General features: G+C 42.0%; 1 protein-coding gene across 5 annotated transcripts in view; it reads left to right on the top strand.

The window, feature by feature from the left end:
* The window catches only part of LOC133410532 (diacylglycerol kinase beta), a 117,595-nt gene that overhangs the window by 5,701 nt on the left and 87,105 nt on the right, over positions 1–24,789 (top strand). For 2 of the 5 annotated variants that reach the window (XM_061691849.1, XM_061691853.1), the window contains exons 2-7: positions 4,931–5,039; positions 5,118–5,291; positions 9,609–9,685; positions 19,253–19,403; positions 22,166–22,417; positions 24,475–24,627. In XM_061691849.1, the coding sequence (XP_061547833.1) occupies positions 5,225–5,291; positions 9,609–9,685; positions 19,253–19,403; positions 22,166–22,417; positions 24,475–24,627 (700 nt within the window). In that variant the 5' untranslated portion in view covers positions 4,931–5,039; positions 5,118–5,224. Of the gene's footprint in view, positions 1–4,930; positions 5,292–9,608; positions 9,686–9,802; positions 10,002–19,252; positions 19,404–20,740; positions 20,804–22,165; positions 22,418–24,474; positions 24,628–24,789 lie in introns of those variants that run through there. The other 3 variants (XM_061691854.1, XM_061691850.1, XM_061691852.1) reach the window with 3 other exon arrangements.

Here is a 24,789-nt window from a genome sequence, read left to right as displayed (position 1 = left end):
CAAGCACCCACCCCCCAACCCGCCATTGTCGCTGCAAAAATCTCCTGTAATAGCGGCACTGCTCTCCGTGTGCCTTGTAGCAAGTGAATTGACATTTTACATGACAAAGGTGGCCTGTGTGGGCAGACTAAGTGAAGAGCAGTCACAGGCACAAGTAAGCTTAACAAAGTGACATGCAAGCGCCATGGCAACTGTGCAGGTAGAAAACACCAAAAAAGGGCCATGGAGATCAACCGACGTGAATGCTTGTACACTTCTTTTATTTCTTAACAATAAATGGAAAAATAATCTTCTGAACATCTTTTTTGATATTGTCTAAACGTCATTTCAGTTGACCGTAATCTAAATTGTCTTTAATGTTTACGGAAATGTACATTAGATTCCCTGAAGACCAAATTGTCTTCAGTGTTTACGAAACACATACATCGAGATTCGAAATTGTCTTAGATGCTTCCAAAGACACGTAAATGTGGTTTGTTTACAAAGATGTACATGAAGTTCCAAACCTTGGATTGTATGTTGGGTTTATTGACGACTAAGAATTGTCTTCTGTTTAAAAAAGGTTAAGTTTGCTGCAATGGCTTGCTTCGATGTTAACGAAAACACAAAGTTGGGCTCGCTGAAGACCCCAAATTGTCATCTGTTTATGAAAAAAACTTTTAAGCTTTGCTAAAATTGTCTATGACGATTACGACAATATATGTGAGGCTCATCAAAGATTTTTGTCTCAATTGTTCACAACAAAATTTGCATGTTAAACTTGCCGAATGCCCCAAAACTGGATTAAAATCTCATGTTGAGTTGACTAAAATGTTCTTTGTTTGCGAAAACATATGCAGTATGTTAGGTTTGTTTATGAGTGTATGTTAAATGGATCAAAAATGCACACAATGTTTATAAAAACATGTACATTAGGTTATTGAGGACAATATTGTGGTTGAAGCTAACAAAATAGGTAATTTCGTGTCATTGTAGACTCAAATTCTCGTTGATGTTTATGCAAACGTACACTAGGTTTATCAAATATTCAATTCTCTTTAGTTGACCAAACGTATGTCAAAGATGAAGTTATCACTGATGTTTCAGAGGATGATGGCACGGTGGACGGCTGGTGAGCACATATGCCTCACAGTTCTGAGGACCTGGGTTCAAATCCGGCTTCGCTTGTGTGGAGTTTCCATGTTCTCCCCGTCCCTGCGTGGGGTTTCTCTGGCTACTCTGGTTTCCTCCCTCAAAAACAATGCTCAGTAGGTTAATTGAAGACTCTAAATTGTCCGTAGGTGTGAATGTGAGTGCGAATGGTTGTTTGTTTCTATGTGCCCTGCGATTGGGCCTTGCCTCTCGCCCAGAGCCACGACCGGAGTGAGAATTAATGGTACAGGAGATGGATGGGTGAGTTTCAGAAGATATGTAATTTGTAAGAAAACTCAAAACTGCGATTAGCTGGCGACCAGTTCAGGGTGTACCCCGCCTCTCGCCCAGAGTCAGCTGGGATGGGCTCCAGCACGCCCGCTAACACAAATTAGCATAGATGTTATGGTATTTACAAACTTTCCAACAAATACTACTTTAAGACATGGGAGCAGTATCACATACAACAAGAGAGATTCGGACTTCGAAGCCACTGTGTATGGGTTGACTATCAGATCGTGCAGGTGTATCTAATGTTGCGACTGCTAATAGTATGCTGACGGTGTATGCGAAAAGAAGCAGATAGCGATCTATGACGGGTAAGTCAAGTGCCCTTCATGTAGTCGTCTCTTTCCGTCGTGGTGTTTCTCTTTGCACTGCAGCGACGTCATGGTTGCCCAGCAACCCATTGAGCAAAACAGAATCCCTCTCTGCGCCAGAGGGGGAGGCCCCCTGTACACACACACAAACACACACTCTCACACACACACACAGGCAAAGACCTTCACACACGCACACACTAAAACACACAGAGATCCTCCTTTTGTCCCTTTACACAACAACACATGCATGTCCATGAGTACACGCGTGGTACTTTGAGAAACACATAATCTATTGTATGTGTTCTTTCATGTTTTAGCCGATATGTTGAGATGATGCGTGTGTTGTCTGAAGGGAAAAATATTCAAATTCAAACAGTTGAAAGTGGCTTTAAATAAAAAAAAACAAAGAAATCCTGTTTGCAGAGACAGGTGATGCCTGCTTGAACCCCTGACGTCACATAAATCCTAATAATCTTTACAATAACAAAACACATTTATATTTTTGGGGTGAAAAATGATAAATATCCAATCATCTATTCTCTTGACTCTGTATTCTGTTCAGGGTCCTGGGAAGCTGGAGCCTATCGCAGCTGACTTCGAGTTAAAAGCAGAATGTAATAGAATATAGCTTTATTGTCACTGTCACAGGCAGGGGCCTTAAGTGCCCAGGGAGCAGTTCAGTGTACAGTACAGGTGTCTTGTCACAACTGTGGGTCCGGGGGGATGTTGAGGGTGGATGGTACATTGCCGCATCCTCTCAAGCTCTTGCCAAGTTGTTTCAGATTTTTTTTTTGGGTCCACATTCTTCTGGCACTTGGTGACTTGAACCGGGGTCCCGGGGTATTTTTCCATTCCATCCATTCTCCATACAGTTTATCCCCATCAGGGTCGCGGGGGCGTGCTGGAGCCTAGCCCAGCCGACTTCAGGCGAAAGGCGCTCTGGACCGGATGCCATTGAGTACGTTTATCTTGTCTCTGTCAGCATCGGCATCAGAAAAGGTTTGTGTCCTGTACTGACGTTAACTATCAAGTAGCGATGCATCAAAATTTAGGCGGCTGAAATATTAATATATATACAGTCTAAAGTCGTGGTTTGATCAAGACATAGTCGTGCAGCATAAATCATCCATAAATGTAACAGTTAAATAAGGCCCACATTCAACCAGTGCTAAAATAAACACATTAACAACAAAACTGAATGTCTACATTAAGTCAAGAATTCAAATTTGCATGGCACACTGAATTGTGGGAACCGCGCGGCTTTACCATCATTATCCTAGCGGCTCGTTCAAACTGGAGCGTCCCTAATGTCGCCCAGCCTTGCTGCTTTCCATTGATCGCTTACTAAGGTGGAATGTACATTCAGATAATACATATTTAGAGTATAGGATAACCTTTATGAGTCCCACAATGGGAAATTTGCACCATTTCAGCAGCAATAATGGATACTGGAAATACAAAAGGAGCATACAAGAGAAGACATTTGGCGGCTGCAAATGCATCCGCCAGACAGTAAAATAACAAATATTTATGCCATAATCTATTAACGATTACAATTAATTACAACCGAACAGTATGCAAAATTATTTTTATCCTACTTCATCTCATACTGCAATAGCGGTCCTACTTTTATGTTATTGATATAATAAAAAAAAAAAAAAAAAAAAAAGAAGAAAGACAATTCAGACAAATGTTTCTAGAAGTGAATTTCAATGGGCAGTTATAGCCATAAACGCAATTTTGCCAATGATTGGCCAAGTTTTATAATTAATAATTGGAGGGTTTGATTTATGTTTATATTTTAATTGATGTAAGCGGTTTGTGTTGAAAAGCGAATGAAAAGAGCTTATTAATTCACTTTGATTGATGCTTTCAGATTTTGACCTTGGGCTCCCCAGTTTCTGTTTTCGGGTTCGATAAAGAATCACTACTGTCAAGCAGAAGTGCGAACTGTCGAATGCTCACCATTATTCATCTTTACATTCTCTAATGGTCAGCTTTTCCTTCTGAGACTTAAAGGATGTGGTCTTCAAAACGTTAAATGCTCTCTGCAGATATGCTGCAATTCACTTGTATTAATTCTCACCTGCTGCATTTTAATGGGTGACAATAGAGTTCACACAATTTATTCAGTGCATAAGTGTTTTTTGCTCCACCTTTCTGCAAATAAAACAGCAATACGTTGATCACAGAGCGATTACATGTCTCACAGTAAAGAACACTGGTATCAGCTGACTTTGTGTAGCTCTCCAGTGTGTGTGCAGGCTGCAACTTGGCTCTCAACTCCCCGCTCCTGGTGTGTGCGATGCTCTGCGTTATCCGTGAGCTGCCTTCACATGAATGATATGCACCCTCAACATTCACTCCAAGCCACTTCAGTAATGGAATATTCTCAGAATAGGAAAATAGGAGACGTCCTTGTTTAGCTTCAGGAACCCAGGAAAAAAAAATATTCCACAGAGCTTGCTGATGTTCTTCATTGAGTTTGTCTTGCCACCTCGCAAGCTGATGATTCGATATTTCTTTTTGGTCAGTTTGTTTATGAGCAATAATTTGCGCAACATTCACATGCTCCTTGCTCTATTTAGGTTTGTCCAATAAATATATATAAAAACATTCTTTTTACACAATATTTGGCCAAAACGGAATTTAAAGCTAAAGCTAACCGAAAAGGCGTAGGATGAAGATTCAAGCTTATTATGCATTGTTAGACATTTCATAGGGTTTGTACAGTAGCTTACTGTTGCCAGTAACGTACGGTTGCCAGTGACTTACTGTAAATTCAAATTTACAGTCAGTAAATTAGATTACGCAATCTAAGGTGAGTCTGGCTTCTCACTGTCACTCTTGCCCATGTATAGGAAAATTGCAAATTCAGCAATTTTAACAATGAAATCATGGACATTATTGTATTCAAAAAGAAAGTCAATATGAATCACAGACGAGGGAACGAAAATCGTAAATATTTGATGTTATCATTGTTTTTTTTTTTTTTTTTTTTTACTCTACACCAGAGCCTCCCCTGCCTTCTCTAACCGCACATCCCTGATGGGTACACAGTTTTCATCGACACTGTTCATTTAACAATATGTTTGCTATGGTGGATGGTGCAGAACTGCACTACATCATACACAGATCTGTTTCTAATATTTGGGTTAAAGGTTGCTGTGTTACTAAGTGTATACGTTTGCGTGCAGGTGTGAACATGGAGTCATGAGGAAGACATCGCCAAGATGACAATCAGACAGGTTCTATCTGGCCTGACCTCATCCTGACACATCCTCCTCCTCATCATCACAGCTCATGGTGGACATTTTATATATATATATATTTTTTTTAATTAAAAAAAATTCTAAAAGAATCAGGGACATAATTCTCCTCCAGGACGAGATGACCAACCTCTTAACCTCAGTCTTCATCCTAAAGCTGATCTGAGATCAGACCTGTTTCTGGTGGAACTACATCCCCTGACCTCATCAAATTAAGCAATTATGGGAGACAGGAGCTGGGTATGTCTGAGCCCGGCTGAGTTCAACCAGCTGCAACAGTACAGCGAGTGTAAGTATTTACATACCATGACACACTATCTATGTTGGTGTTGGTGTGTTTGTAAAAAACAAAGTGGTGTGTTTTAGTGGTGTTGTTGGTGTGATATGTAAAAAAATCATGGGGCTGTTCCAACCAGGTTGGCTACATACCAGGAATATTATATTGGGTTTGTTGAAGCCTCTAAAGTGTCTTTGACGTTGAAAAAAAAGTTGGATTATTAGAAAACTAAATTGTCTTTGATGTTTTCAAAAACATGTACACTTGGTGATTCACTGATGGTGTAGTGGTACACTCACCTGACTTTGGTTCGGGCAGCTTGGGTTCAGTTCCCACTCAGTGACAGTGTGAGTGTGAGTGTGAATGGTTGTTTGTTTGTATGTGCCCTGCGATTGGCTGGCAACCAGTTCAGGGTGTACCCCGCCTCTTGCCCGATGATAGCTGGGATAGGCTCCAGCACGCCCGCGACCCTAGTGTGGAGATGCGGCTCAGAAAATGGATGGATGTTTATGAATGTTTACAAAAACTATGCATTAGGTTAATTGAAGACTACATTTTGGTCGATGTTTATGAAATTATGCATGTCAAGTTAATTGAAGACTATATTGTCTCTGATGTTTACACAAATTGGCATCATAACAATCAAACTTCACCCTCCTGCTTTACGATTATTTTGGTTATAAACTGAACAACCAGCAAAAAGTAGTGCTCTGTGGGATTTTGACCATTTTTCTTCTCCGCCTTGCCAAATGTTCTCATGGTCTATCATAGTATCTATGATGGACTGTAGGCAGCACTGCTAAATCCTGAAGGCACACCATGGTTCAGCCCGCGGTTTACCACAGTTGCCAGTACGTTCGCCCTGCCGCATCATGTTCTGATCAGGTCCCTCACACTTTCTACGGATGAAACGTTGAAGCCAGGCAACTTTGGAACAGGCTTGTGGCCCCAAAAGAGTCGAATAAAGCTCCATTTTACCTGCCTGGCCCGGCTTCAGAGTCAGCATCAGCACAGGGGGGGAACAAATTGCCACTCAATTAATGTTTGATTGTTTTTTAATTCACAAATCCTTGTCTTGTACCAAAACTTACTCAAGAGCCCATTATTGGCATACACACTGCACAGTGCACTCTCATATCTAGAAAATGTCTGCTGTGTCAGACCGTAGTCGAACGTAACTAGCATTTTCGCGCCATGTCCATTAACCATCACACGTAATTGAAGGCGATAAAACAGCGACCCTTTCCCTATTTTTCTGTGAGAACAGTGGAAAAATGGGACAAAACATGCACTAAATGTGGCAGAAGGTAACACAACCTGCAAGGGCCGTGAAACGCCTTGGAATACAACGGCTTACCGTCCCTCTACGGACCTTCTCCTATTTCTGCCCTATTATGTAAGGTCAGGTTTAGATGCATTCACACCATTTTACTACAGAGGACTAGGTTTCCCATCCGTACCGTGACTGCCGTGGCAACGTTTTTCACTGTTTAAAAATCTCACCAGGCATCGATGGCAATAATGGCCTGTCACTTTAGCATGTTGTGCCCCCCACCCCCACCCCCACATAGTATGGAGTAAAAACATATAGGAACATAGTACAAGCAGGCATACATTCGTCCTCTGTGATGATGATGTGTGCTGTTCATGGCAAGACTGTACTGTCATTATTGTTGGTCAGTCTCCATGCCTGTCATCAGACACAGAAACACTGATTGTTCGAGTTGTCACTCAGTGTGCTTTCAAGTCCACCTATTCAATTTTACTGAAATCTGTCTATGAAAATACTTATTGTTTGATTCATTGATAAAAGTGCAACATACATATCTATATATATACACACACACACACACACACACATATATATATATATATATATATATATATATATATACATACATATATACATACATACATACATACATACATACATACATACATATATATATATATATATACATACATATATACATACATACATATATACATGCATATATACATACATACATATATACATGCATATATATATATATATATATATATATATATATATATATATATATATATTGCCATGGGTGTGTGTTCCAGTTGTTGTTTTCCCCCTGTCTCGTACACACCTGCTCCTGAGAGCATCTTCACCACCTGTGCCTCGTTCATCCTAATTACCCCTTGCATTTAACCTCATGTCTCATTCTTTCTCGTCGCCAGTTCATTGTACCTTGTTGTCGCGTTCCAGCATTCCTTGTTTCCACGTCACAGACTCACAGTAAGACTAGACCTTGTTCCAATTATCGACCTCGCCTTTTTGCCGGCCACCGCCCCCGAACTACAAAGTGGGTCAGCGGGTTTGGCTCTCAACAAAGCATATTCCACTCCGGGTGGAGTCCAGGAAACTCTCTCCCATGTTCGTTGGGCCCTTCCCCATCACAAATATCATCGTCATCGTGAAGCTTAAGCTCCCAAGGTCGATGTGGGTGCACCCAGCTTTTCACGTCAGCCTGCTCAAGCCCGCCTGGGATTCCCCTCTGGTCCCGCTGTGAGGCGGCTGTTGTCGTCTCATCTGAGGGGGGGGGGGGGGTTCAATATCTGGTGGAGTGGAAGGGCTACGGGCCTGAGGAATGTTCATGGGTGCCGTCTGCGTTTATTCTTCCACGTTGCTCATCCAGGGGCTCCGGGGCCATCTGGGGCCGGCCGTTAAGGGGGCGGGGGAGGTACTGTCATGGGTGTGTGTTCCGATTGTTGTTTTCCACCTGTCTCGAACACACGTGCTCCTGAGATCCTCTTCACCACCTGTGCCTCGTTCACCTTAATTACCCCTTGCATTTAACCTCATGTCTCATTCTTTCTCGTCGCCAGTTCATTGTACCTTGTTGTCGCGTTCCAGCATTCCTTCTTTCCACGTCACAGACTCACAGTAAGACTAGACCTTGTTCCGATTATCGACCTCTCCTTTTTTCCTCACGTTTTTGGATACTGTTGCCTTTTTTGGATTGCCTGCCTGTGTACCGACCTCTTCCCATATATTAAACCTCTCTTTTTGAAACTGTCCATTTGTTTTGGAGTCGTGCATTTTTTGGGTCCTATCCTCTGTTCCATTCATGACATATATTACATCAGTCTGCTGGTCTGCAGCTCCAGTTATATAAGCAAACCCTAACATAAACATGGACATGCACTAAATGGGACAGGGACTTTCATCTGGTGGCCTTGTGGCATATTTGTTAGTCAAACAAGCACGTGCCTGGACTCTTCTTCTTGTCCTTGTGCGGAGGTTTATTACCGGTTATCAATGTCTATCCATCATTCCCTGAGAGAGTCACTGTCTAAGGTTATTGAGAATAGATGTCTGATTAGTGAGACACTGCATTTTACCAACAATAGTAAATTCTGGGGCTGGCTACATAAGTGGCAGGCTATGCATTTAGTACCTGGGTCTTCAGTGAGGATTTTCCCGACTTAATCCAACTCATCTGAAGCACTTCAGAATCAATATTTGTCTAATAACATAACAAAAACGTAATCACCAGAGATTCTGATTATTAAATGTATAATGTGAGCAGATCGCTTCAGGGCTGTTTTACTAGTCAAACTCAATTTGCTCTGACCAACCAATCAGAGGACAGAAAAATGCTGACATTATTGTGGGACAGCTAGTTGACCTTGTGAGGTGAATTTGAAATCTGATTGGTCCAAGAAAGAGTCCCATTGCTAATATACATTTAGTTACAGTACATCGGCCGGCACTGCTGATTCTGAAGGCCCTAGGCAGATAAGACTAACAAGGCAGTATGTAGAGCTGGAAATCTGATAGGCCAAAAAAAATCTAACATCCAAATATACGTACATGAAGCAGTGCAGCTATTGTGAATAAATTAACACAATTTCATGGAAGAAATGTTAGAATTTAGTTTGGAATTGTAGGTCATTGTAGAGACAGCCAATCTCCGAGTCACAAGAAAGATCCAGGCAACTGGTTGTCATTTTGACGAAGCAGAAGAAAATAATATGGTGCGGGATGAGGGCAGACAGATCTGCCCCTAAAACGAGCCAGTTTCACCATGGAAAGGAATGTGTGCAAATAACGTATGTCTCTAATTTTTTATCCCTAGGGTATTTTGATGAAAGCATGATTAAGACATGGGAACTGTATTAAATTGAGAAGAAAACGGCTCCTTTAAGTTACCAGAAAGCTTTCTTTGTTATATAAAGGCTATGTGGCATTGAAGATTCTTTAAGGAAAAATATAACAATATAGAAACTGATGAAGCGTGCCATTAGTATTTATTGAACTGCTGTGAGTGATTTTTTCCCCCTCTCTTTCCTCCACAGACTCGACAAAGAAGTTAAGGGATGTTCTCGAGGAGTTCCACGGTGAAGGAGTGCTCTCCAAATACAACCCTGAGCAGGTGTGTGCACATCAGCGTCATCTTCATTCTCTTATTTTTATCACTATTGTATTTTGTAATTGAGTTTTGGCTACAGGCAAGATACTGCATCTATCCATTTTCTTCTGCTTATCCGAGGTCGGGTCTCCGGGGCAGAAGCTTTAATAGGGAACCGCAGACTTTTGTCACAGTTGGTAACCAAACAATATTGGACTGGACTCAAAAGCAGACTGAGACTGAGGAAGCAGTGTGAAGGGGTTTATCGGGGTGAAGCGCAAGGTCAAGAATTCCAAGGCTTGAGCTGGGTACGGAAGAGCTGGGACTGGAGCGTGAGCAGGTGGGTGAACTTGGCAGTGCAGTTGGGATGAGCGTTGTGGCTGGAGGCACAGGAAGGCACTGGAGGAGGAAAACAGAGAGTTATTTCATGCACGGGTAATTAGAGAATCTATCCTTATGAGCAGTAGTAACGAGTCGGCCGGTGTACCGCATGGGAGCGAGAATACTCTGGCGCTGGAACACTGGAACTGGCAGGCTTAAGTGCAGGCAGTGATGAGTGCTGATTGGAACCAGGTGCAATGCAACTAACGTAGGCACTGTATGTTTGTTGTTGTTGTTGATGATGTTTTGCTCTTTATTAGACTAATAAAAATTATAATGCTCTCGCTGGTAATAGCATAAGTGAGGCAAAAATAATTATAAGAAAAAAGATCAAAAGAAATGCGCAGAAAATTGGCCAACAGAGCAATTAATCTTTTAAATGACAATGTGTCATCCCTCATCGGTTTGTTGCGCCACAATTAACCACTGAATTAGAAAAAAAAACAGACAAAAGGAAAAACAAAATCTGAATGTCCCTGTGTTATTATGGAAGGAGGGTCTTCTTCAAAGAGCTCTGATCTTCCTCCTCTTAACTCCACCTTAGTTAAAGTTAATGAGCAATAAACGGTTATCATATTTACTGTATGTAGTGTTTTATTTCTTTATAATAGTGTGTTTTCACTTATTTCTGTATTGCACTGTATTTATTTTTAACCACACACTGATAAAAAATGGTAAGTGTAATTGAATTTGGAGGCTGGAACAGATTAAATGCATTTCCATTCATTTTAAAGGGCAAAATTACCTCAGTTTAAGAACGTTTCAGGTTACAAAAGGGGTCACCCAATAAATTTAATTTGTAAACCGAGGTTCCACTGTACTGTTTTTTTTTTTTTTTCTTTCTTTTTTTGCAGGAGGTGGGGCTTGAAACAACCCCTGAAAATGCTTATCAGCAGTTTATCCATCCATATCATATTATATCATATCCATACTCATACCCCTTATTAGGGGTTTAAATTGTTCAATTGTTAACGCCCCGTTTCACATTCCTCCGTGCCGCTGCTGTCCGACTTTTTTCAGCCTTATAAGAGCACAAGATCTCACCCAATCAAGATCTCAACCAAGTTTGACCTTTTCTCTGTCTAGTAACGTCTTTTATTATATTGTGCCGTCATCTGCAGAGGTTGAAAGAACAAGTCTATTTTGACAATGCAGGGATTATAATGTACATAACTCTTGTCAAATGTAGGGAGTAAAATAAACAAATGTCTGAAAAAGAAATAAGTAAAGAACAAATACTGTACCTGAAAAATCTAATTAAGTATAGTTATGAAGTATTTGTACTTAATTTCTACCCACCACTGCCCTAAGGTTCATTTACAACTGAATTGTCACAATTCTACAATAGGTTTATTGAACATCGTGTGATACGATGCAGTTCAACGACCACTTTCATCATTGTTGTCAAGAATATTTCTGCTTTTCTCATCTTTTCTCTCTTCCACCTTTGGCTTGATGATCGACGTGAGCGCTCCTCCCTCTGAATCCGTGTGGGCCAGACAGAGTTTGCACGCACATGCACGTGGGCTCACCTGGCGCCACAATGGCTGACTTTGGCCTCGCTCGCTGTCATCTATCAATTTTCTTGTGCTTGCAGGCATGAGTCATTTGGTGCACTGGAGCAACCGCAGTGTGAATTGCCGACAAAGGAGGCGTCTTCCATCTTGTTTCAAAAAGGAGGGGAGATGAGCAACGGTTTTTTTTTGTTTTTGTTTTTTTGTCTCGTAGTTCGTTTGTATCATAACTCTTTGAAACTGATGCGTGGGTAAAACAGACGGCGTCCACACACCCACATGATATCCCTGCACCATCACATATGATCTATTATGAAGCTTGCTGCAGAGCTGCAGTGAGTTTGGTTGAATGCAAAGCTTAGTGTTACCTTCTGATAAGTGACACGTACTTGATTGTTCGGTGACGTTTTTGACTTGATGAGGAGTGCAGAGTTTTTATTTATGGCGATGGGCCCACTGCACATATAGACTCTTATTTAGAAACATATGCTTGGATTTTGACACAAGCACCGTGCCGTGAGTCGCCTGACATAGCATGCACCAAACTGAGAGAGAAAAAAGATTGGCGTGGCGGGGCACGCCTCCAATCCATTGTACTAAGAGAGTGAGACTTTGTGTGAAGAAATGCCTATATACTGTATTTATCATGTATTGTTTTTTTTTTTTTAAAGTAATTTCGTGTGCAAATGTCCACATGTGCAGTTAAAAACGCGTTTGTGACGTTAATTGGGACATGCGTTTAAGCCCGGATAAAAAAATGGCTGGCAAACAAATGATGCGAGTGACTCGCTGTGGTGACGACCCATGGCAGGAAAAAGCTGAAAGTCTCTTCTTGGGTTAGATGTCGCCGACAAGCTAAACAAATGTATGAGAATTTAAAACAATTACTCAATAAGTTGTGTTACGCAAGGTACATGCAGTTTATAGATCGACTGTGATCTGTAAGTTGCAACTGTAAATGAAAACTGATTCATAATAATTGCACTACTTTTTATGACATTTGAGATTGCTCATATGATTTGAAGCAAGATTTGCAACAAGATAATAGTCAATAAATGTGAATATTGTCCCAAAATGTAGTTGTAATTACTATGTGCACCCAAAAAATACTCGCCATTGGCCGGTATAGTATATGGGTGGTGGCTCATTTGCATGGAATAGGACCACCCCCTCAAAAAGGGTCAAATAAGCGATGTACTGAGCTAGAATTTTCTATCCCTTGGCTATTTTGACAATAGTTTTTCAAGCATCAGACATGTTGGGGACGAGTGGGCAAAAGTAGTCATGTCCACATACATTTTAATGATGATTGATTGCAGTTTTCTGACGTTAAGTGTTGTAAGCTGTTTACATAGCGAGCGCCCATATATGGAGAGCAAACGCTTGTAACATCCATAAAATCACAAATATGGGGTTATCATCAACCTGTGATATTTTCACAGGTTGATGTGGGCGTAAGTAGAAATGTCCGCATACATTTTCGTGGTGATTGACTGCAGTTTTTGTCCGCTGAATGTGCTAAAACCACATCCACGGTGTCAATCAAATAGCATACATCTTTCTTTTACCTGCCCGTCCCTACATGTAGCAAATATATATCAGGGTGAATACGTCACTCATTGCCCAAGTGCGTCACTCGGCTCCATTTTAGCCACGGCCCGAAAAATCTGGACTGAAGTGGTGCAAAACAGTTTAATGCGATATTTCCACAATTGAGTCTTTTCACACAAGTACAGAATCAGACTCAGAATCAGAATCATCTTTATTTTGCCAAGTATGTCCAAAAAAACACACACAAGGAATTTGTCCCTGGAAGTTGGAGCTGCTCTCGTACGACAAGAGACAGTCAATTGACAGAGAATACTTTTGAGACATAAAGACATTGAGAAAAACAGTCGCTGAGCAGCACAGTGGTCGACTGGTTAGCACATCCGGCTCACAGTTCTGAGGACCGGGGTTCAAATCCCGGCCCCGCCTGTGTGGGGTTTGCATGTTCTCCCCGTGCCTGTGTGGGTTTTCTCCAGGTACTCCGGTTACTTCCCACGTCCCAAAAACATGCATGGTAGGTTGACTGAAGATTCTAAAGTGCCCATAGGTGTGAATGTGAGTGTGAGTGGTTGTTTGTTTCTATGTGCCCTGCGATTGGCTGGCGACCAGTTCGGCGTGTAACCCCGCCTCTCGCCCGAAGATAGCTGGGCTCAGAGGCTCCAGCACGCCCGCGACCCTAGTGAGGAGAAGCGGAACGGAAGATGAATAAATGAATGAATGAATGAATGAATGACTTACTGTTCCTGCCGACTCTTCCTGTCCTTTCCTTGCAGTGTGGTGCAGCGGAGCCTTACCTTACTTAAAACACAGTATAGTTAGAGTCGCTGGCGCATATGCCAACATTTGTTATTGGGCTTCTGATTTCCAAATTCTGCCGAGCGAAAAGTGTGACACAACCAGGCAAATGAATTAATAGTAATAATAATAATTTATACATAACATAAACCTGATTGACTTGAAAAGGGGTTTAACAAAACGCATACAGGCTTTCATTTGCCTGCTTTGAATGCAAGATGAGGATCTTTATTGCCATGTGGTTGAATGATCCACTCTGAGCATACATTTCATGTGAGATGCAGCGGCCCCTTTGTCCATCATTTTGAACGTGCCAGACGAGCTCCATCAGATGTATTGTGCCCTTCCCAAATGAACTATGCAAAAGTGTCATGGCTGTCCTTGGCAACGATGTCACGTGGGCCATGTGAAACCTTTTAGAATATTATTACCACAAACGCATCCATCCATCTTCAGCAAGTACACAAATGGAGTGGGCTTTAATATTTTATTGGCATTAGTTTAGCTGCTCCCAGGCCTCGTGGATAGGCCTCCGCTGCTGCGCCGCTGTTGCTGCTCCTGCTTCTCCCAGGGCCTGTTGACAACTCCGGTGTGGCCCACCGACCGCTACGAGTCATGCTTCCCTTTTGGAAAGGTGATGCCCAGTCCTCCTGTACCCATTGTGCCAACTCCGCAATTCTTGACACATGACGATCTCTGCTGACACTCTATTTGCTTGTTGCGGGGCGACTCACAGTGACACAGCCTATGATTACTTCCTGGATGGTCCTCTGATTCGCACTTTGGAGTACCTACAGGATTTCGCCACTACTTAGCCACTCCTACTACACACCGGTAGCACTGCCAGGCTTATCCTGCCCTGTTCTGCCTGTCTAAAGCTAAAACGTGCAACAGTGGAGACACGGGTGGGTAGAACAAAAAACGTTACCGACTAACGTGATATTGCGTTGCATTGTGGGATAGCTATCAAAGATCACTGGTCCAAGAAGTCACCACTCAAAAACAAGTAGAAAAAAAGATTTGGTCTGTTTGAGTCTGCTTTGCAAGTGGATCAACCGCTGATGACGTGGGAATACTATCAGAATTCATGTTAATAAACTTGTTCCAAAAAAGTGAAAAAGAGACAATGTCCACAAACCAATGTTGATATTCAAGCTGTGATCTATGAAAATAATCACCTCATCTTCCTTAGTTTCTGCTATAACAGCTGCGTATGTGTGTGTGCTGTGCGCTTATCGCACAATGCATGGCAAATTAAAGTCTGCCGGTGAGTTTTACCAAAAAAGGAAAGAAGAGTGCGGGTGGTGGTTTCTTTGAGAGCTGGCGGGGTTAAACCAACAGCGGCAAGTTGGGGGGGGGGGGGGTGTTTCGTGAATGACGGTGGTCTGAACCCACTGCGCAGCTGCTTGTTTCCATTCCAAATCCTAAGGTGCATAACCTGATCTGCTTTACCTTTTTTGGTGTACAAAAGTTGGCCCCTTCGATTTTTTGATGGATGTTATCATAGAACTCACTGAATAACATTTAATTGAAATATACCACAAAAATATCACAAATGTGGTTTCCTTCTCTTAAAGCGTATTAAACACTACAGGGCCTTGATTTATGAGTTGCATTCGTTTCATTTTTCATTTCTTCCCCACTGAAATTAATTGAAACGTCATTAATCAGAACCAGCCCCCACCCCCAAACCCCCCAATAGCACTGTATTCTTCTCAGTGCTCCTTGCAAGTATTTTCATTTTGTATTTGACTGTTTGACTATTTGTCCTGTTCCATTAATGGCTGAAAGTGCATTGGGGAATGTCCCTCCCCTTTTTTCTTTTCTTTCCACTCGAGCGGTGGCGTTTCTGAAGCTCGCTCATAATTCAAATTTTGGCTCATAGCACAAAACAAAAAACTGACCAGGTTACGGCTTGTAACTCTTAAATTATAAGTCCAGGTACTACCACTGCACTACACAACAAGGCTTGGTAATGTTAACATTTTGAGTTGAAATATTCTATTTGAGAGCGGCGTCGCTGGGCTGGCGGAGTGATTTCAAAGTGCTAACCGCAAACCATAGACATGAATAGAAGACGAGATAAGGCAGCACGTTATAGCAGCCCGGCGAAGCGACGTGCCTGCGGAGGGGCTACGTTAGTGGGGTCAACGTTCCCATCAAATGCAATGCATGTATATTGAAAATAAATATGTGCTTTCTTATTTCTCAACCGATTTTCACGAGGTTCACATTTTTTTGTCAGCGTCAAAGCATGTGCTCAAAGTAGTAGGCTAGGAGGGGCAAAGTGTCAGAATACGTCATAGCTACCGATGGTTCATATTTAGTATGACAGCAATAGATCTACCAGCGGAAAACCATCTATGCCCCTTCCTGATAGGCCGCAAAGCAACCACTTCCAAACATGGACAAGCTTGCACCGGACGTATGTAAGCGAGCAATCTTTTTTGAGGACTGTAGACATTAAAAACAAAGAAAAGTAACAGACTTCGCTGTGAAAATGATATGAGAGTGGAACGAAAGAGAACAGCAAAATCACATTCATGTACAATTTTCATTGAATTGAGTTGTTGTTGGAAATGTTTTTCTTTGTTGTGTGAAATTCATGCTGTGTTGGTTTTTTTCTTTGAACAACGTGACTTTGTGTCCAACGTTTAAAAAAATATATACATACCTGTTTTACATTTGAAATATCCATACATCCATCCATTTTCTCTACTGCTTATCCTCACTAAGGTCGCGGGTGTGCTGCAGCCTATCCCAGCTATCTTCGGGCGGGAGGCGGGGTACACCCTGAACTGGTCGCCAGCCAATCGCAGGGCGCATAGAAACAAACAACCATTCACGCTCACATTCACACCTACGGGCAATTTAGAGTCTTCAATTAGCCTACCACACATGTTTTGGGGATGTGGGAGGAAACCGGAGTGCCCGGAGAAAACCCACGCCGGCACGGGGAGAACATGCAAACTCCATACAGGCGGGGCCGGGATTTGAACTGTGAGGCAGATGTGCTAACCAGTCGTCCACTATGCCGCCGCCTTTGAAATAAACCACATTGTATTTTTTCAATTCAGAATGGTTCTGTAAATGGGAGTGTGAAACCTGCGGGGTTCAGTACCTCCAACAAGGTTAAGAATCACTGCTGTAAAGAACTCAATAGACAATTTCGTCTCAGTCTGCCTATGTCTTCTTCAGACTTCAGAGAGACTTCAGAGAGGAATTATTACTATATTAGTTTTCATTGTGGCGGCACGGTGGCCGACTGGTTAGAGCGTCAGCCTCACAGTTCTGAGGACCCGGGTTCATTCCCCGGCCCCGCCTGTGTGGAGTTTGCATGTTCTCCCCGTGCTTGCGTGGGTTTTCTCCGGGCACTCCGGTTTCCTCCCACATCCCAAAAACATGCATGAATTGGAGACTCTAAATTGCCCGTAGGCGTGACTGTGACTGTGAGTGTGAATGGTTGTTTGTTTCTATGTGCCCTGCGATTGACTGGCAACCAGTTCAGGGTGTACCCCGCCTCCTGCCCGATGACAGCTGGGATAGGCTTCAGCACGCCCGCGACCCTCGTGAGGAGAAGCGGCTCAGAAAATGGATGGATGGATAATTTTCATTGTATCAATTTAGACGCCACTCTCTGGGCCAGTGGGGGAAATTGTCACGTGCAACGTGTGCAAATGCACTGGGCGGCATTGACGATTGGCTTTCCAATTTAAAGATCTACCACAAGCTGTTTTCGGACTGTATTTGAAAGGGGGAATAAATATAGTCAGCTGGAATGAATATTAAACAGTGTCATAGCAAAAACGCTGTAAATTCTGAATGTCACGCAACACAGGATGGCTGAGGTCAAATTAGTGGTGAATAGAGTTATCTAAAGTTTTCCAAAACAGATCGTCAGTTGTATGTCATAACGAGAACTGTATTGGTTTTAAAGAATGTATGACACCTGATGCATTTAAATATTCCTTCATTTGTATTTTGCCCTTGTCTACTAGGCTTTCGCCATTCTTCTGGATTGGTCAAATTGTTTCAAATTCATGGTTGTGAACATCTCTATTCAGATTTGTACAATTTTGTAAACTTTTTTTTTTATGAAATATGTGTTGAGTGGACAAGCTGATTTAAAATAGTTATGGACGTGGAGACTAATGACATCATCTTGAATCCTTTTATCCTTCCTTCCTTCTCTTCTCATTGCTTGTGATCTTTTTACGAATGCTCACATAAAACAGCAGCGAGATGTTCTCGACAAAGTAAGGCTCGGCCCAGGTGGCGCTGCGGGCGCATGCTGTGTGTATGTCTCTGTCAGTGAACTTCATGTACATTGGCTCTCAACATTCACAACATGCTGCTCAGCGTCACCCGACAGCAGATGTAAAGTGGCAGCAGGGGGTGGACTTTACTGGCTCAATACATGCAAAGATTGACAGTGCATTGTTAAGTGGCATTAAGATTATGCTTTACCGTGGCAACACTGACAACAATTATTTAGCCGTCTGACGCATACTGTATGTGTTTAAGGTATTCATTGTGCATGACGGTGACCATTCTAACCCACTTTCCATTGTTTTTTGTTCTGCTGGGTCATTATTGTCATACTGTGTACCACTCAATACAGTACATTGGCATCTTAACACTGCACAGTGAAACTCAACAATGTGCACCAAATTGACAAAAGCATTGTGACAGACCCCACGTACAGGAAGTGAAAAGTTCATCAAATATAATGGTCTTGTAACATTTCCGGAGGTATTCCACGCATACACTATATGGACAAAGGTATTGGGACACCTACAGAAAGTGAAAAGTGGCGATAATATAATTTATGGAGGAAATGAATGGACCTAAAACATTTCCCTGAGGAACTCCACTCACACACTATATGGACAAAAGTATTCAAACACGTGGCCATTGTGGGTATGTCTTTTGGGCTTGTTCTTCCACACCGTACTAATACACCAGTCTCATATTATAGACCTCGCTTTTTGCACTCGGTACAGAACAACAGCCTTTCCCAAACTGCTCGCACAAAGTTGGAAGCATACAATTGAACAACTGGCTTTGATGAGATGAAGAATCAAGAAGTGGCCAAGTCCAACCCACAATTGATAAGTTAATTAACCGATGTATCCCAAAACTTGGGTCCATACAGTGTACTTTACTTTCATCAACAGGCACGTTTAAGTGTTTTCGATATCAGAAGCTCATTGTGTTGCTATTGTTTCATTCATTCAATCATCTTTCTTTCACAGAGGCTTAGTCCAAAATATTTTTCAGGTTTTTCTGCTGATATGAAGCAAAATTAATTATGCCGTACTTGTCATCAACTAAATATGTGCCCCTCGTGCAGCCAATCGACTATGAGGGCTTCCAGCTCTTCATGGCCACCTACCTGGAGAACGACATCCCGGAGGAGCTGTGTAAGCATCTCTTCACCTCCTTCAAGAGCAAAACGGGCGGCACCTCGCCTGACCATTGTCGAGCAGCAGGAAGCTTACTGGGTGAGCTCCCCTCACGTTAAATTCATTCATTCTTCTTGCAGTATACAACGCGACAACTTTGAACGTGGAACCCTTAACCTGGAGAGGGACAACATTTAGCAACATAAATGGAGGTTCCAAACGATCGTCATATCAGCCTCATAGCTCTGAGGTTGTGGGTTCAAATCTCAGCCCCAGCTTTCCTGTGTGGAGATTGTATGTTCTCCCGTGCTCGTCTGGGTGCTCTGGCTTCCGATATGTGCCCTGGGATTGGCTGATGACCAGTTCAGGGTGTCACCTGCCTGCGTGTCACTCCTAGTCGGTTGAGATAGGCGCCAACTGACCCATGACCCTTATCGAGATAAGCAATATCGAAAATGGATAGGTGGATAAATTCAGCTTCACTATAATAATATCACAATAAAAGGATAATGGCAAAAGAAGAGGGAATAAATCTAGGGTTGACATTTTGAATTTCAGTGAGGGTTAAATGTCTTCATTTGTGTCCTTATTCGTATGCGTGGAGATATACAAACTTTGCATAATTGCTAAGTAGCACAAATACTGTTATGAAGAATATTTTAATGATGTTTCTGCATCTTTTTTGTGTGTTTTAATTACCCATAAGTGTGAATGTAAGTGTGAATGGTTCTCGGTGTTACCCTGGTCCCCTACTTTGGACCTTCAAATATATCTGCTGAGATAGGCTCCTGGTAACCCGTGACCCTAATGAGGACACACGCTCGAGAAGAAAAGATGAATGGATGGATTAAAATAGGATGTCAAGGTGTTGGAAGCGGCCACCACAGCTGCCTCACAGTCAGAGGTTCAGCGTTTGAATCTCAGCTGTTTGGGTTTTTCTCCGGACACGCTCTTTTCCTTCTGCATTGAGGATTCCAAATTGTCCGTGGGCGTGAATGTTGGTTTGTCTACATGTGCCCTGCGACTAGTTGGCAACCATTCCAGGGTGTCTCTCTCAAAGTCAAAAACTGGAGAGGCTCCAGTTTAGCCACGACCCCAATGAGAACAAGTGTTGGAGAAAATGGATGGACAGTTGTTTCGGCCTTGCACTGCCACCTGGTGTTTGGTGAATTGCAACTAACACGGCGAAGGAGGGATTGAGTTTGCTATTTTCACTAGTGGCAAACATCGGCAATGTTCTCGGGTAAAGAAGAGAGAAAGAAATATTAAAGCTACAACATGATGTTCATTCAAGGCAACCGTTTATGTTATTGCTTAACATTTTCCCGACTCTTGTTGTAATTACGGTAGAAGAGAAGGTCAAGCATTGGAATTAAGGCCCATTAGTCCTGCGTCAATGTTGTCTTATTGCTGCTCAATGTGTTTCCTTCTCAAAGAGTCCTGCTCCATTGATGCTGGTATCTCTATTCACACCGAGGTGGCCTGTGCCCCCATCACAGGTACTAGCACAACTGCCTTGACAGGCTGGCCGTAGCCCCTCTCTACCACTGCTTGTTGTGTTAGTTTTTTTTTACATTGTGGAATCCATGTCGTGACATTTGTCATAACTTCACCTGCCTCCGAGTCCCCATTGAGTTTCTTTTCTCTGAGATATTATTGTGTTCTGCTCCTTTGCTTTAAACTAACCAGCGTTTGGCTCCTTTGTTTTTTGTTTTTTTTTTGCAACAAGGGAACCTCTAAAGTCGAATGCCCAAAACATGTTCAGTGAACATCAAATGGCTTGTCGCTACACAGTTTGCTTTTCTGAAACACTTATTGCAATCAAGGATAAGCTTTACCGTCTGCGCTTACTTGTTATCAAAGTTAAACTGATAGCGTTTAACTCCCCCCTCCCCCCCCCCCCCCCCCCACCCAAAGAATTCAGGATTGCAACACAAACTCACGCAAAACTAAAATGCTCCTTTTCACAAAATGGAAAAAGCCTTTCTCACATACACGACAGCAACTCATTTAATATATGTGAAATGTGCTGCGTATTTATGAGTCTTTCACTTGTATGTCAAAGTAGTGTGTCAAACCTAAAGCCTGGGCCAGAGCTGGCCCACCACATTATTTTGGCTTGTGAAAGCAAATTATGGGTGTCGACTTAATGTTTTGGGTTTTTTTTTTTGCTAAAATATCAAAATTGGAAATTGTCTTCATTTTTAATAAGGTTGAGATATTGCGAGCATTTTTTGTTACCAAGCCCCGTTTTAAAAAATTGTATAATAGGTGAACAAACCAAGTTTTACTGGCTTCTGATTTTCAAATCTAGTTCTACATCAATTGGTTGTGTATTTGTAATAATATTAGATAATCATACATTTATATGGGTTCATAATGGCCCACCAAGGGAAACTACTGTGGCCTGTGCCAAAAATGATTTTTACACCCCAGAAGTAGAGTGTTTTGTTTTTGTCTTACAACGACTAACTTATTTTTACACTTGCATCACAATTAAAAATGGTAAAAGGAGACATCTCCTACATTGTTAAGAGTGTTTAAATTATCACCATTAACCATTTTTATTTGTTTATTTTTTTTCTAAAATAAGGAGCAAAATAGTAAGACTCAAGCATCAACATACGCATCATCACATCTGAGTATTTTATTGCTTTTATAGCTTACTTGTTACAGTGTAGAACTTATTTTTACACTTCTATGGCACTTTGGAATGTTAAAATGTGACACAACAAATTAAACCCGGCAACTGATGATTTTCAAATGGGAAACATTGTTTCGGGTCAACTAAAGGCTCGTGTTCGACTTCCGAAGTTCGACTTGATTCCTTCTTTAAATGACTCCTTCCTTTTGTGTCCAAGGCATGAACGGTAAGAGCATCCTGTCGGCGATGGGTCGACACACGCCAGAGCTTGCCTGCGGCACCGGGGCCCCCGCCTCCCCTTGTTCGTCTCGCTCCTCCTCGCAGAGGTCCCGAACCGGGACCCGCACGCCCGGGGGACCCCACCGCTCTCCGTGCAGCCAGGTCAAGTCTTCCCAGAGCAGCAATAACACCCTGACCCCCAACGCTGGCCCTGCCCGCTCGCCAGTGTCGCCCCCGAAACTCTCACCAGGTAAGCCAGGCAACTTATCTTAAAAATCTTCGTCAATTGTAGCGCAACTATGTCAATTTAAAAAAAAATGTATTTCCATTAATAATTGGATTTGTATTCACTTTATTGGAATGTATGAGAAACTCCACAAGCTATATAGTTGGATACACTGCGGTTGTCAGCAACCACATATAGTGGTGCCTTTAGGTACGAGAGACAAGACTTAAAAGTTGTTCAAGATAAAAGCTATCATTCGGTCAAGTTCTTTCTCTGACTTAACAGCAAAAAATTGAGACACGAGCGCTTTGCCTTAAGTCTGCTTAGCTTAATGCTAAGAAACAATGCAAAAGGCCTCAGAAGGGCTAACCAATAGCGTCTGTTGTTGTGTTATAGCTACACTTTACACCGATCTGATCGGCTTGATCGGTATCGGCTGATAATTATAATTTTATGCTGATTGGCTGATCGGCTTTAATGTCATAATTTGCCAATCTCCGCAAAAGACATTTACTCCGTTGTGTACCAATCCAAAAGCTAGTTTATTTTTAGCCTTGTCGTGTGTCTTTTGACGTACTATCGTAAACATCTGACAGCCAATAAAGTGTTTTTTTTTTTTTTTTTTTTTTAAAACATGTCGCCGGTGTGCGACAGACAACACGTAAGGCCCTGATCAGATGACACGACAAATTCGGTCTTTCACGATTGCACTATGTAAGACTACTGCAATAAAATCTTGTATTCCGACACCACCGCATCCCGTCTTTTACGATCACTGGGCTTTTTCTTGTCAACTCAAACGCGACCGGATACACTCGTTACCATGGCGACGACATGGCGCCGTTATTATAGGAACACAATGGGGGGAAAACGTGCGGTGGTGGTCACCGGTGCTCGGGAGATTCTGTTCATTTAAGCATTGCTTGAGGTATGTTCACATACTTTTAATACGATACGGCTCACAAGCAGGTTTCGGTGTGTGTGATGTAATTTAAAGACAATAAAGTAATTAAATTACAGTCAGTTAGCACCCATTATTTCAGTCATGTTGCAATGATGGTTTGCCCTGATTGATTAGAATACATGACCTGACTAGAGCAGTGATTTCCAACCTTTATGGCGTAAAGGCATATGTTACAATTGGCAAATCTCACGGCACACCAACAAACAAAAATGTCACAAAATGTAGATACACGGTAAATACTGTATGTACTTCTTGCCATCTAATAGAACAGCATTTATTTGTTATGTCTGTTACTATGCCTCACTGACATAAACAGAGGAACAAAGATACGTTATTTCTTGTAAATCAATAATGCTTTTGAGCAATTCAGTAAAAATTGATAATTTGCCACGGCACACCTGACGATTGCTCATCGAGTATATACAGTAAATGACCAAGTCATTTAAATAGACACATCGCTCCATCTTGTGATAGGATCGGTGATCGGTTATTGTTTTTTTTTCAACTCGCTGATTGGTGAAACCAAAAATCCTGATTGTGTAAAGCCTAGTTATAACCCTTTAAGCAATGGATATTTGAACACAAACGGTGCAACAACACATATAGACAATGTAAAAATACAGGCACATATTCTTTCGCCTCTGTGGAAAAATATTAAAAAATGACTGCAGCTTATTGAGTCACAGTAGTTGTAAAACTTTGTTTGTATCTGTATGACTAATGCACTTTCCCCGGTAGCCAAATTGCTCAAAGCAGGAGAAGCTGCAATGAATTAAAAATTATCCACAAACTGTTCAATTCTTTACATCCTATTTTATCCATCTATGTTCTTTGCCCCAGTCCATTTTAATTTGATTTAATTGTACTAATCTTAATTATCTGGAGGGGGGGGGGGGGGGGGGGGAGTTTAATTTACATTCTTCGTTACATTTTTGGTTCCATACCACACAGAGAGGCAGGGCAGAAAGATATTGATAATGATGTCATGGAGATATTTTAGCCATTTATGTATTGTATGTACATTTACAGACACCAAAATAATAATGCGATTGTACAACTGTGCTACACCGTAGATCACTGTTTGATTTGTTGATTGATGTTAAAATAACATCGACAGAGAGAAGCCGCTCTGAGAAGCCTTTGTCGCTGCGGAGGAGCCCATCGCGCCACAAAGGATCCCCTCAGTCAGTGCCGCAGGTGGTCTTCCTTAAGGACATCGTCTGCTACCTTTCCCTGTTGGAGCGCGGCACGCCAGAGGACAAGCTGGAGTGTGAGTGACAGGCATGGGGACAGAATGAATCAGGTTTCTAATTCGCCTCAGACAATAACTTTCCGCTGTTTGATAGGTCATCGCAAAACCGTTACAGTTTGTCTAGCGAAACATGTCGTTAGCCATCGGCACACATTAATACATTAAACTCTTTTATGCCCA

The sequence above is a fragment of the Phycodurus eques genome, chromosome 12 (assembly GCF_024500275.1).
Source record: "Phycodurus eques isolate BA_2022a chromosome 12, UOR_Pequ_1.1, whole genome shotgun sequence".
NCBI classification, from domain to species: Eukaryota; Metazoa; Chordata; class Actinopteri; order Syngnathiformes; family Syngnathidae; genus Phycodurus; species Phycodurus eques.
Note: the sequence above shows the minus strand (reverse complement) of the source record. Positions and strands in the feature narration are given on the sequence as shown.